The 14,372-nt window shown below is 47.1% G+C and overlaps 1 protein-coding gene across 4 annotated transcripts; it reads left to right on the top strand.

Annotated features, from left to right (window-relative positions):
• The first annotated feature begins 525 nt into the window (after nt 1–525).
• Nucleotides 526–14,328, top strand: CCDC28B (coiled-coil domain containing 28B). Of its 4 annotated transcripts, none has more exons than XM_081869966.1 (6): nt 526–623; nt 4,173–4,408; nt 8,010–8,182; nt 8,456–8,610; nt 10,264–10,286; nt 10,576–14,328. In XM_081869966.1, exons 2-6 carry the CDS (start codon nt 4,248–4,250, stop codon nt 10,628–10,630), a joined length of 567 nt encoding a protein of 188 aa, XP_081726092.1. In that variant the 5' UTR covers nt 526–623; nt 4,173–4,247; the 3' UTR covers nt 10,631–14,328. The 4 variants fall into 4 exon arrangements, with proteins under 4 accessions (XP_081726092.1, XP_081726093.1, XP_081726095.1 ...); XM_081869967.1 differs by having other exon boundaries at nt 542–659; XM_081869969.1 differs by lacking the exon at nt 526–623 and adding an exon at nt 2,057–2,142.
• Nucleotides 14,329–14,372: the final 44 nt, after the last annotated feature.

Below are 14,372 nucleotides of genomic sequence, written 5' to 3'. Positions count from 1 at the left end.
TTTATAAAGGTCCTGCTTCTACTCTGGAGAAATGTACCAGGTCAAGCTTTCCTGGGTGTGAAAGGAGGGAAGAAGTCTAATGTACAACTTGGGCTGAATGGAAGCTGTGGGGTGAGGGAGGGGAAGATGGGCAGAGGAAGGCCTACCTAGGTGGAATCCGGTGCCTTCTGACCACACCCAGAGACCTTTTCCCTTCGACGCGCTGTTGGGCTACTGAACCCTATCCTCCAAAACGGGTTTAAGAATTCGGGCGTTTGCAATGGGCTGGCTCAGAGCGGGGGTGGGGAGCAAGCCAGTTTTCCAAGGGCCCGGATCTGAGCGGTGGAGCAGCGGCTGCTGTCCACGAAGGCAGTGGCAGCATCGGATCCAGTGAAAGGGCATGTCATTCTGGCCACCAAGCCTCCCTCCGCCCGAGCCCGGGGAAACCAGCTGCAGCCGACCCGAGGCGGAACGGACCCTGAGCATCGGGCCCCCGTTTCCACCAGCCCCTTTGCGGAGGCGTCTGCCTGGCCACCGCCTCTCCGAGAGGCAGTGCGCGCGCACGCGCTCGGCGCTTCTCGGGCGCGCAGCAGCAAGAGCAGCCGCCGCGGGAGCGTCCCCCGTGGCCCGTCTCCGCCGCAGAGGTCAGTGTCTCCGCAGAGCGTCCTCCACCCTATGCGGTGCGAAGTGGGGGCGGGGGGCGTGGAACCTCGGCGAGGAGAACGTTCTGATTTGGAACGTGGAGCGAGGAATCAGCGTTCCAAATCGGAACATTGGCGGTGGCATCTTTTGTTGCTGGCCGATGGCGGTGGGTGGAATTAACCGGCCTTTTAAGATTGCCGGCGGAGAGCGAGACCTTTCCTTCTCTCGCCCCGGACCTCTTTTCTCGGGCAGCGACCTCTTCTTAGAAGTCAGACAGGGCTGTTTGTTAAGGCGCTGCATCATCGCCGCCTCCTCTGCACGGTCTTGTTTATCGATCTATTTATGTGAGCTCCTTATGTGATGCAAGAGCGAAAATAGAAGGTCGATGAGCCAGGGAGGGTTCAAGTTAGCAATTCAGCGTTTAGTGTTGTTACCTAAATGAGATGCACAGCGCATTTCTCATAGCGGGAGAACCAGTCCTCCTCACCCAAGCAGTTGACAACCCCAGCAGCTACTGCTGGAGAAGGAGCCCTTGCACCCATCACCTCCCCCCCCCCCCACCGACCGACCTCTGATAATTGGCCCTATACCAAGAGGTGTCCCTGACGGACCATGTTCCCTAACAGAGCAGGGGCTGGAACACCAGGGAGCAGTCAGCTTTTGAGAACTGGGTGGAGGAAGGATTACCGCCCCTTCTCAAAATGTCCCCTCTGCAATATTAACACATTTATTTATGAAATCAATTTAAATTCTACCTTAGTTTTCTTACACAGAGCTAAGGGGTGTAAAATACTTACCCCACCCTCACTTGGGATAGCCAGGATTTTTGTTGGGGGGGGGGCAGGCTTCTGTGAGGAGGACAGAACCTCAGATTTGTATTGATTTTGATTGATTGGGGGGGGCAGCTGCCCCCTGCCCCTCCTGGCTACGCCCATGCATTCTCATTTTATTCTCAAAACAAACCCTGAGAGCTAGGTTAGCCTAAGGAAGCCAGACATCTTCCCAACATCACCTGGTGAGCTTTGTGGCTGGGTGGGGACTGAAGCTGTCTCTCCCTAGCCCCAACGCTGATCAGCGATACCATTTTCTGGGTTGTATATTCTGGCAGTGCAGCTGTTATTCTAGGCTGCATCAACAGTAGTGTCCTGGTCAAGGGAAGTAATAATACCACTTTATTCTGCCTTGGTCGGACCACACCTGGGATACTGTGTCCAGTTCTGGGTACCACAGTTTTAAGGAGGATATGGACAAGCTGGAATGTGTGCAGAGGAGGGCAGCCAAGATTATCAGCGGTCTGGAAACTAAGTCTTAGAAGGAATGGTTGAGGAATCTGGGTATGTTTAGCCTGGATAAAAGGAGTCTGAGCGGATATATGATAGCCATTTCAAATATCTGAAGGGCTGTCACATGGAAGATGGAGCATGCTTGTGTTCACCTTGTCCAGAGGATAGGACCCAAACCAATGTATTCAAGTTACAAGAAAGGAGTTTCTGACTAAACATCAGGAATAACTTTGTGATGGTAAGAGCTGTTTGCAGTCAAACAGCCTCCCTTGGGAGGCTGTGGACTCTCCTTCCTTGGTGGTGTTTAAAGCAGAGATTGGATGGTGCTCTTTCATGGATACTTTAACTGAGATTCCTGCATTGCAAGGGGTTGGACTAGATGACCCTTGGGTCCCTTCCAACTCTACAGTTCTATGACTCTAAGAAGGGTACTTAGGTATCTCCACTGAACCAAAAACGCCCAGCACCTCATTTTCTCATATTATTGTCTCCAAGTAATCAGAAACTCCAGGGGTAATACAACCCATGCATGATGTCCTTTTGAAGGGGAGAACAGTAGAGACTTAGGCCGCATCCAGACTTACTGAGCAGTCACCTTGATTTGTTTGTGGGAAGGTTGTACAATCTTGCATCGAGCAAATGTTATCCCAAAACCTTCCAGTTCATTTTCCCCATCACTTTTCTTATCACCAAAACAATTTTTTTTTGGGGGGGGGGAGAAGCAAAACTGATGTGCTCAAGCTTTAAAAAAAACTGTGCAACCTAGATTTGCCAGTGTGTGATTGAATCCTACCCAAAAATAGCAACAGTCAGAAAGTGTTCTCACGTTGTACTTACACAGTTATCACTGTACTCAAACAACAGCAGAAATCTGAGTAAAGCAGGGCTGGAGACACGGAGGCAAAAAATGTGGCTTTAATAATGACAGAGGCTTGAGTGCAGCAGGGATGGAGAGACACTGGGGGTTGTTATTTTAAAAAATGAAGCTGTTTTAACAAGGAGAAGTAGCAGAAATGGGTGCATCATAGCAGCTAACACAACAGAACCTTCCCACCTCCCTTCTTGCTGTATTCAAACCTTTTTCTAATCTGCCACTTCACCCCTCTTAATGTCACCTTGACTCATTCTATTCAAACCTCTGCCGCTGTCTAAAATAACCATCCCCTGCTCTGCTTTGTTCCATCCCTGCTTAATTCAGACCTGCGCTGCTGTTTAAAACTATTTCCCTACTGTGTTCTTTCAGCCCCACTTATGCGATTTTCCCCCTTCAATGTTTCCCCCTTCTCACTGTACTCAAACTTCTCCTTCTAGTCCTCACCTGACTCCTGTGTGTGTGTGAGAGGATGAGGAGCTCTCAATGATTTCATTGTATGGAAGGTTCTTTATTCAAACCTTTGCTGTTGTTTGCTAGATCCAGTTCCCCACCTCTGATTCAATGGGTTGGAGATGGGACGTGAGGAAGAGGAAGTCTGTTTCTTGTCCTGGTTACAGAATGGGCTGCTGTCTTCAGAACGCTCCCTGGGCTTGCAACACCTGACAAAACTGCTTTCCCTCTCAATGTGCCTCCCTTCTCACTCCCTTGCTGTTGCCATGCTGTTGTACAACCTGCCTTCTCTTTTCCTCCCCTACTCCACCACAGCTTCCCGCAAATCCAGGATTGTGATGGGGGCTGTGCAATGACAGCCTTACATATCTATGTTATTGGGAAGACATATTTATATGTCTCTTATTGTCTTGTTTACCATTGGGGTTATAAAAAATATTTGCAAGCTGTGTGAAGAGTTTTATTAAAACTTTTGTACACCCTGCAATTTTCTGATGAAAAAATGGCTTTCTAAAAAAATAATAATAAAGAATATCTGTTCCAGCCTTTTATTTTCACTGAAGGCCAGCCAGATTCCTTTGGAAGGCGCAAGAGCCATAGCTCAGTGGCAGAGCATCAGCTTTGCCTGCAGAAAGTCCTAGGTTCAGTCCCCTATGGCATCTCCAGGTAGGGCTGGGAGAGGCCCCTGCCGGAAACCCTGGAGAGCTGCTGCCAGTCAGTGCAGGCAGTACTGATCTGGATGGACCAAGGAATTGACTGGGTATAATGCAGCTTCCTGTGTTCCTATGGAAGCTCCCCTGCAGAGCATGGCAGGACTGGCCACTGCCGTATTGTTTGTCCCCGGGCCTGATGTTCAGAGGTAGTCTGCCTTGGAGCACTGGAGGGTCCATCTAGTTAAATTCATGACTGAAAGCCACCAATATGCTGCTGCTATCTCTTTCTAGCTTATTTTTAGGTTCATTCTTGGTTCCTCTGAGCGGTTTCCGGTGTGTGACTAAAAGAGACCCACTGCTTCCAGGATGGAGGAGAAGAAGAAGAAGAAAAGTCCCAAAGCCCACCTAGCTCAGCCAGTTCCAGCCAGTGCTCTCCGCAAGCTGCCAGTCCCTTCTAGCAAGAGCACCTCTTTCTCCCTGGGGATGCCTCATCTTCCTTCGCCAAAGCAAAGAGCCAAGTTCAAGAGGTCAGCCAAAGGTTTGGGGCAGAGCTGCATGGTTTCCTCTGGGGGGGACTTGAACCCAGAGCTCAGCAGGCTAGAATTTCATCCATCTAGCCACTGCCAAGCGGAAAGATGTGAAACTGGGGAGGAGGTGTTATAATGCTTATGTTGTGTTCCTACCTTTAAACAGGACTGTTCAAAATTGGACACTCCATGCATGTTTAAGGACATTTTAACCTTATGCTGATTTATTTATTTTTTAAACCAAGCTGCTTTTCATCAGAGAAAGGCATTTTGCCATTGCCCAGAGGCACCCTTTTCTTGCTTTTTGCTACTGCTTTGAGTTTGATGATTTGCATTTAAATGGTTGCACCATTCTTGCTTTTTTACATTTCTAAGCTGCTTTGATTTTTTTTTTTTTAATAATATTTATTAAAATTTTCCAATTAATTACAAATTAATAAAACATCCAATTTCAAATCTTTTTCCAATTACATCCTTTCAGGACTTCCCCTTCCCTCCCCCCCTTGTATTCCAAATCTCTCAAATGATCTCAACAAGTTCTTCTCCTCAATTCAAACTTGTTATCCTTAACCCAATTTTTTTTTTTTTAAAAAAACATTATTTTCCATTCCCCTAAAATCGGCTTATTCCCACCACGAGTTCCCCACTTTAGAATACCATGTAGATGTATATAGCCTAAATAAAACATAGTTTACGCCTTTAAGGATTCCACATTTCCCACCCCCCCTTTTCCCGGTTGCGTTCCCAATGTTCCTCAATGTCCGATATTTCCACGTCTCTCTAAATCATAGTCCTTTGCCAGTCCTCTTTAGTTTCGAATGTCCAATCATGGAAGGATTCTGTCTCAAAGAGAGGCCCATTTTTTCCATCCAGATTTTTATATCCAGGAGTGAAAAACTCCAAATTATAATCCTTAAGCTTGTCAAATCTGGATGTCCCAAATGTCCCCACTTTTAACTTGGTCCAATTCTTGTTATTTTGTTGTTCTTATTGATCACACTCCTCTTTCTATTTCTTTCTGTCCCTGTTTTCCTGCACAAATGTCCTAATTCCAAAAGTTAGTTCCTTTACAGAGGCTTGTTATTCAGAAACAAAACATTACGTCAAGTTCCTTTCATTCCACAACAGATGATTCCATTGTCTTCTTCGGTGTAGTGGCCTCTGTAGTCATAATAATGTTCCATTTCTGCAGTTTCCCAGGAGATAAACAGTTCAGTTCCAATTTCCAGCTAAAACTTGTAATGTCCCTCGGCTCCTCTAGGTGGATTGCAAAAACTGAGTTCTCTTCCAGATCGCATCCATTAGCCCTAGTAACTTTGTAATCCTTATTTAAAACAATTTGTATCCAATTTATAACAAATATAACCAGCAAAGTCCTTGTAACATAGTCTCTATCTTATTTTCCGCTTTGACAGCTCTTTGACAGCTGTCAAAACTTGCCTTTCTCCTCTCCAAACTCCGTCATCGATCGCTCCTGGGGTTCCAGGGGGGGTTGTTTTTAAGTCCGAATTCTACTTTCCTCCTCCAGCTCAATCTCATATTCTTCACTCGTGAGGTTAAAAACTTGCCAAAATGATGTTACTCCGATCTTAGTTATCAGATCCTTTGCTTTGACCCTTCTACAATGGAGGGGGTGGCTGACTTCCTTTTTTGCGCCTCCCCTGCTCGCTCCGAAATTTTTAAAATTTTTGTCCCTCTTTTTAGTCCAAGTTCCAATTACTTACAGGTTATTCTTTTAGGTCCGAATTTTCAAAGGAAGAAGCCAGCGCTCTCCGCCGAATGGCATGCGGCTTCGCACGGCAGGGATAGCAGAGGACTCAAAACACCACGCTTCTCCCCGGCACCCGATCCGTAGCCTTTAAAAAGGCTCCTTCACGAGTCGGGAGGGCGCTAATGGTGTCAGCCGAGTCTCCATGTCCACGGCCCCCGTGGCCGTGGTTTTTAAGGGTCCCCGCATCGCCGGTGCGGTAGGACCCAGCCCCTGCCGTGCAGGCTCCCTCCGGAGCTCGGAGGGAGTCCGCCATTCGGCGATGGCGCCGACCCGGAAGTTTCTAAGCTGCTTTGATTGACTTTTTCTGTAGGGGGAGAGCAGGGTATAATTTTTTTAAGTAACGTATTTTTTGCTCTATAAGATGCACCAGACCACAAGACGCACCTAGTTTTTGGAGGAGGAAAACAATAAAAAAAAATTCTGAATCTCAGAATCTCAGAACAGCAAGAGGGATCGCTGCGCAGTGAAAGCAGCAATCCCTCTTGCTGTTCTGGCTTCTGTGATAGCTGCGCAGCCTGCATTCGCTCCATAAGACACACACACACACACACACACACACACACACACACACATTTCCCCTTACTTTTTAGGAGGGAAAAAGTGAGTCTTATAGAGCAAAAAATACGGTAAATAAAATTAATAGGTCTGCTTTTTAAAAAAGCTGGCTGCCTTCCCAAAAGGAGGGCACTGGGCACATGCTTAGAGGCACTTAGCCCCTGGAAACATTATTGAAAATGAAAAACTTGGCAACCCTGCTTTTGAATAAAATTATCTCAGCATCTCCTTACAGTAGCAAACAGGGCACAGTCAAAAACAGTGAGTCAATGTATGAAGAATTACAGTGTCTTGGTTATGCCTTGCTAAAGTCACAAGCGGTCCTTGCTCCACCCCACAGTGCCTTAAGGCAGCCTTCAGATGCTTGGGACTACAACTCCCACCAGCTCCAGCCAGGTTGGTGACAGCTTACCTAAGGTCCATTCCCCTTAGAGAGAGCCCACCTCTTTTCCCTTTGAAATGACACTTCTTCCCAAATTATAACCCGAGGCAAAGGGGACCCAGGCTTCCAGTTTGGGGCTGCCCTTAAGGGTGGCAGGAGGGAAGATGGACACGATTGAGTGCTGTGAGCAATGTCCTCTGAAGCAGGCCTTACTGAAATGAAAGGAGACCTTTGCTAGAGCAAGCCAGGTGGGTGCCTGGGTGGAATCTAGGTTGTGGCCTTGAGTCAATGGCATTTCTTTATCCAGTAAACAAAGCAAAAGGATTTGACTCCCTAGTCCAGGTCTTGCGGTCTGGTGTGTGGGAGGTGGGAGGGAGTTGGAAGGAATATGTCTCCTGAGCTGAAAGTTCTGGGCTGAGAACTTTTGCTTTAAAGTTGTGGGTAAGCAGATCAATGTCCAGTGATGATATAGCACAATTTCTAGCAGCATTTATGGGGAGGCCAGCTGCTGAGAAGAAGTCTGCATACAAGAGAAAGACTCTACTATCCAGTTAGCTGCCCAACTTTCTGTTCCTCCCTGGGGAAAAATCACCCCAATGCCTCCCTGTTAATAATTTGGGGTGGGGGATCCCTCAGCTCTCCCCCACAACTTCCATAGGAGGAGGTGAGGCTGCCCTCCAAAGAGAGATTTTGGTGTGTTCCCACCCCTGCATGCCCAACTGGCCATTGCGTTGGCAGAGCCCCTGGCTCCTTGGCAAGGAAAGTGGAAATGATGCTGAGGACAATCTTGGAGGCCGTCTCTGGCTTCCTTTGTGCTCTGAGGAAGGAAGACGGACTTCCTGCCCGGTCCCACCCCACCCGTCATCTTTTCTTATTGCTGTTGTCTGATGCAGAGCAAACAAGGAGAAGCCCCGAGCTCCCCAGCCCGGAGGCAGCGCTGCCACAGCAGCTGTGGGGACCCCTCTGCAGCACTCGTTCCTGACCGACGTCTCGGATGTGTATGAGATGGAGGGGGGCCTCCTGAACCTCTTGAATGACTTCCATTCGGGAAAGCTGCAGGCTTTTGGTAAGCACTTCGGTTATTTCTCGGCCCTTGAGTTCCGAGGGAGAAAGACATCTCAGAAATATCTGTTTCTGGATGGTGTGTTGTAATATGCAGGGTGATGGATGGGGAACGGCAAGGCCTGAATTCGAATCTTTGCTTAGCAAGTGCAATTAGCTGAATTAAACTCTCTCAGCCTCACCTAGCTAACTGGTCCTCCCTGCAGGGGAAATGGGGGTGGTATCTCCTAGAAGCTCCATGGAATAACACTGGCGTTCTTTTTCTCAACTAACGCAGGGAAGGAATGTTCCTTTGAGCAGCTGGAGCACGTTCGGGAGATGCAGGAGAAGTTGGCTCGCCTGCATTTCAGCCTGGACGTCTACGTGGAGGAACTTGCCGAGGACCAGAAGAAGACGGTGGCCGACAGGAACCTGGATCAACTGCTGACAAATGTGAGTGCTGTGAGGAATCCTGGAATCCCTTTTCTGGCTGAGAGACTCTCGCCCTCTCCCACCTCCTTGTTCAGCCCAGAACTGAAGAGCTCAGGCTGCATACACTTTGAAACACATCCAAAGCACACACTTTCCCTCAAAGAATTCTGGGCAATGTAGTTTAAAGGTTGCTGGGAATTGTTAGACTGTGAAGGGTAAACCATAGTGCCTAGAATTCTTTGAGTTGGGGGGGGGGATGTGCTTTACAATATATAGTATGTAGCCCAAGTCACAAATGTTGTCCAGCACAAGACATGTTTGGGTGCATATGCCTTTGTTGTAGAAAGCCAGCATACTTAAAATATAATTGCCTCTGCCCCTAGAAGTTTATGAGCATCCATGACATCCCAACTACTCGGTCCGTGTGTAGGGTGCATTTACAGGTGATAGGTAACAATCTTTTAAAGGTAAAGGGACCCCTGACCATTGTGACCGACTTTGGGGTTGCGGTGCTCATCTTGCTTTATTGGCCGAGGGAGCCGGCGTACAGCTTCCGGGTCATGTGGCCAGCAAGACTAAGCCGCTTCTGGCGAACCAGAGCAGCGCACGGAAACGCCATTTACCTTCCTGCAGGAGTGGTACCTATTTATCTACTTGCACTTTGACGTGCTTTCGAACTGCTAGGTTGGCAGGAGCAGGGACCGAGCAACGGGAGCTCACCCCGTCGTGGGGATTCGAACCACTGACCTTCAGATCGGCAAGTCCTAGGCTCTGTGGTTTAACCCACAGCGCCACCCGCGTCCCTATCAGTCCTTTACTTACTGGCAAATTTACACTCTGCCTGTGGGGGAGACCTTGCTCTGTGCTCCTCCAATATTTATGGCCAGTTTGGTGGTTTTGGCCAAGCCCTATACCTGATCAGGTGTTGGACAGGTAAAGGTGTGGCTGAGACAGAAGAGGTTTGCAGGTACTGGTCATCATCTGATCATCAGGACTTGCAGTGTTCTGTGAGCAGCACTCTGCAAGCCCCACCAATGAGCTGATCGTCTGCATGGACAAAAACAGGATCCTTCACATTGTTGTGATGTTGGGTGATTGACTGGCCTGCCTATCAAGCTTGGCCTATAGGGGAGATAAGGGTCCATCCAGCCTCATGGCCAGATCCAGTTCCTAAACCCTGCAATAGAGCTTTCTCCATGTTGGTGCAATATCTATGGGACTCTCTTCTGCATTTTAGGAAACAAGTTAACTTTCTTAATCTTGATCCATTTTTATAGTACCTGCAGGCTAAATAAGGGAATATGACATATTGGATATCCCCTCTCTTTAAATATTGGCAAATGGCAGCCACAGAGGTGGCAGTGGGAGATCCCTCCGGCTTCTCCCTTAACAGAGCAAATACCTGTTTCAGGGGCATCTTTATCTGAAAAATAAGGTTTTGTGCATGTATGTGTTAAAAACACTACCATACACACTTACTCAGTGCCTGCACCCCTGATGCTTACCACTGCCTTCTCCCAGAAGCTGCTATTTGCCAAAATCTAAAGAAGGGGATGATCCTATCACAGCGCTCCATCACCTTGCTTAGTGTGACCCCAGTTTATTTCCACTGCAGAAGTTCCTCTTAAGAGCTCCTTGTGTTTGTTTGTGGCTGACTCTCTTTTGCTTTTGCAGCTGGAAGAACTCAGCAACTCCATGTATCCTCCTTATGGTGCCCAGTGTGTGAATGCCCAAGCCATTTCCCAGGTGGACTGGGGGCAGAGGCGATGGTGGGGGTGAAGGGTGGGACGCTGGGTGGGGTACAGGGAGGAAGTAGTCTATCCATCTGTGGCAGATAGGCAAGGTTGAATAGTCCAGCTACTCCTTTTTAAATAGGAGATTCCCCCCGGCTCCCTCCTCTCTCTCCCCAAGAGAAGCACCATTCAGAGAAGAAGGGGGGCATCATAGCTTAGCTGCCTTCCATTTTTCCTTAATAAGACACCTCAGACAAAAGCTCCACCTGGCAGAAAACCCTGACTTGGAGGATGCGTCCACAGTCTAGAAGGAGGAGGAGGAGGAGGCTGCCTGGTTTTTCTCTTGACTGTTTTCATTCAGAAGCCTCAAAAAGAAAAACAAAGGAAGCAAAGAAGCAGCTGCGGAGCTGAGCAAGAAGACCCTCGCGCAGAACTACTTCTGGACTGTACACAGCAAGGATAAGTTAGATGGAGCCTGGTGGAAAAGGATGCAACTCCTGGGCCTCAGTGCACTGGGGACACACTGCAGATGCAGCATGGAAGCCAGCCTCTGGCAGAGACTCCTGCGCCCCATGACCGACAGAGGGCAAACAGAGAGCTCTAGTGCAAGGCCCTGGGGGATGTGGCAAGGGATGCTGGGGGAGCCCTCTAGGGCCATGCAGGGCTCTGGCTCTGACTGGCAAAATGTCCTGTGCCAACACAGAGAGATGCAGGTTCTAGGGCTTGGTTGCCTGCAGACAGTCCTTAGAACCAGGATCCACTGTTCTTTTCCTCCTACAGCTCCAGACCAGTTTGCACACATGCTATGTGTGTACACACACAGTTTGACAGGCACAAGGCCAGCAAATTGAACGGTGATGTATTCCATCAGCCTCTCTGCTTCTGCCAAGAGTTGTCTGCCTCCAGTTTTAATATCCCCACCCCCCCACCCCCCGCATAGCATGAAAGCTTATTTTCATGACTGTTTGTTTGGTGCCCCATCAACATTTTTTAAAATGCCAACTGTTTAATAGGAAACTGCCCCTGGAGGAGGGAAGTGGTCTTATGACTAGGGAAGGCCAAATTTATCAGAATTTCAGTTGAATTCCTCCTAATTATACAGAGTTTTCCTTAACCACATTTTTGCAAGCAATTTCCCCGAATGCATTTTTTTGGTATGTTATTTTCCTTAATGTATACATTTTATGCACACTTTCCCCTAACATACACATTTTAAAAACATTATTTGGTTGGATAACTGTGTTAGACTTCAGAGGAGTGTGAAGTTTGAAGAATAGCTGTATTTTTATTTACACATTGTTTTAATAAGCACAACTTATGGAGTTCTTCATTAAAATGCAAGCCAGACCCAAATTTATCCCCCAGGCCTATTTGTAGAGAGCTGGTGTAGTGTAGCAGCTTAAGAGACTGACTATGAATCAAGAGGTGTCCAGTTTGAATCTTGCCTCTGCCACAAACTGACTAGTTGTCCTTAGTCACTCTCAGCTTCAGTACCCCCTTCTGCAATATGGGGTATGATAATATCTTACAGATCTGTTGTTAAGCTTTACAGCTAGGGAGAGTACATGTGAAGGTGCTATACAGATGTTAAGTGTTACTATTTTTATTATCCTCATCATTGGGATCATCCAATCCTTGGTCTGCATGTTTCATTTCTGCTATGAAAAGGAGGACCCAGTTCCCCCTAATACCAGATTTGAAGGACAGGTTGTGGAAGTTTATGGAACCACTTGAGGAGGGCAAGTTTCCTGGCTCCACAGCCCTTCACATGCTGCCAGGTGAACTTCTGCACTCTCTCTATTCAGGATGTAGCTCTGCCCCTTGCAAATGCACACAAACAGCTGGTTTGCTAGAGGTGTAGAAATAACATCCCTGGGCTACCTCCTTTCCCTTCCCTCGGGCTTGTCCCTCATTTTTCACCCCCCCTCCCACCCCCACAACCCAGCCCTAGGAATCCCCAGACAGGCCTAACCCAAGACTATGCTAGGTTACCCCTACATCACATGCAGGGCTCTGGCGGTTGTTCCAAGGCAACAAAACAGAGGTGCAAAACTTTCCCAGTGTTAACAACTTGGGGAATCTAATTAGGGTTCACATTTGCTTACTCAGAACCTAGTGAGACAGTAATGCATAACCAGTGAAAAAAGACTCAAGATTATACATGAAATGAAGGTATATTATTCATTTGCTTCATTTAAGGTATATTATTCACTTCATATAGATAACTGTGGCATTTGAAGAAATGTAATATTGCAGTATAGTACCATTAGAACTTAATATGGATATCGCCTCCAGATGGCCTCTACATTGAGCATTCATCCTGATTTGTCTACACAATGTTTATGGTGTCTGGTTTTTATTGAGCAAACGTTCTGATTTGTTTTCAGGGACGTTATATGACAATGGACATTCATTGTGATTGAATTGCTTGTGTGATGGTGTTATGCCTTCCTTTTAATCAGTTGTTTATCTCACACTTTTTAGTGCATCGCTTTCTTAACTGCAGAAAGCTTGTTTTTTCTTTTTCTTTTAAGTGGCTTTGTTGTGCTGAGCAAACCTAGGTTTCCAGAAAATTCAGCCTCCTGACTTGGAGCCATCTAGTTGTGAAAATTAATTTCTAATTTTGATGGCACATGTAGCATTTTGGAATAAAATATTTAAGCATCAATAACTGTGGGCTAGGATCCTGTGGCCTTTAGCTGGGTGAGAGGTTGTAAAAAAAGAGTTAGACCCCAAGCAGGCAGGTAGAAAGAGAGAGATTCTCTGAACACCTTTTATATATCAGAAAGATTGTGTTTTCTACCTTTTCTATCAATTTCATTACTTGCTTGGCAAGCCCATATAAGATGTAGATTCTGAGTGCCCATAATCTGTGAGCCCCTTCCTTTTCCAGCACCTTTGCTCAGGTCACTTTGACACTCCGTTGTCAATCATGTTATTGATTCCACATTTGCTGAGGCACTGTGGCTGTTGTTCTCATTGCGCTTTTTAGTATCTTATTTATGCTGATGGGATAATGTTTCCTGTGACGACCTCATCAGGTTGCCAGGGCCTCTCATGACTGTCCCTGAGGGTCAACAGAAAGTTCCAAGCGGCCTGCGCAATGTGGCAGAATTGAGCTTGTCGTCCGCTTTAGCCCATGACAGCTGCTCTACTGCCTGCTGGCGTTTGCTGCAGCTGATGGCTCTGCAGGCCTAGCTAACTCCAGATCAACATCCAGATTCTCCATGCGGATTAATGCACATGGGAGCCACCTCTGCCTTCCTGCAGGAGAAATTAGCGCTGAGGAGTATCAGGGGCAGGAATCTCGAGGACCATATCTCTTGGGATTTTTCTGACCCTCAGTTCCACCTTCCCCAGTTCTGGTGCTGCTGCAAGTGCTCCCAACTGCCTCCTTCTCCTGATCACCCTTAGCCTTGAACCCGGAGTCACTGCCAGAGCCATTTGGATACCTGGAGCTGTTGTGCATTGCCCGTCCCTTGAGGCTTGCAGAGGATCTCGCATGGCCCAGTTAGTGTTTGTTTAGTAACTGATGGTGTAAGGATATGGATTGAGTGCTTAATGAGTTGAAGTCCCATAGAATAATTCTTTGTTAATGCATAGGACTGCTGAAGGCAGGGGTTAATGCAGCCTTCACCAACATGGTGCCCTCCAGTTGTTTTTGGCTACGTCTGGAGTTGTAGCCAAAAGCATCTGGAGGGCACAAATTTGGCAAAGACTGGGTAGTGTGTACCCCCCCCCAAAAAGCTGCATTTAAAATCACAAGAAGCAGATAAAGTATGCAAACTTTAATTTGTATTACTAGTCCGCTTGTGTTCTCTTTCCCTCCCAAGCTCTTCTAAACCTTTGTGAAAATTGTAGTCTACTGAACAAATGAATGTGGTTTGTAATTTTTTAAATGCTGTTATGCTTGTTAACACATGAAACGTTCATCGTGGAAAGGGGTGGAGTCCAATTTTTGTAAAATCAGCTCATAAATAGTTATTAAACTTTCTATAGGACAAAAGTTTTGTGTGTATATTTGGTAGGTAAGTTTATTTTGTGTCTTTG

The sequence above is a fragment of the Podarcis erhardii genome, assembly GCF_964252035.2.
Source record: "Podarcis erhardii genome assembly, chromosome: 7".
Classification (NCBI taxonomy): domain Eukaryota; kingdom Metazoa; phylum Chordata; class Lepidosauria; order Squamata; family Lacertidae; genus Podarcis; species Podarcis erhardii.
The sequence above is the reverse complement of the archived record's forward strand: the minus strand, read 5'-3'. Positions and strand labels throughout refer to the sequence as shown.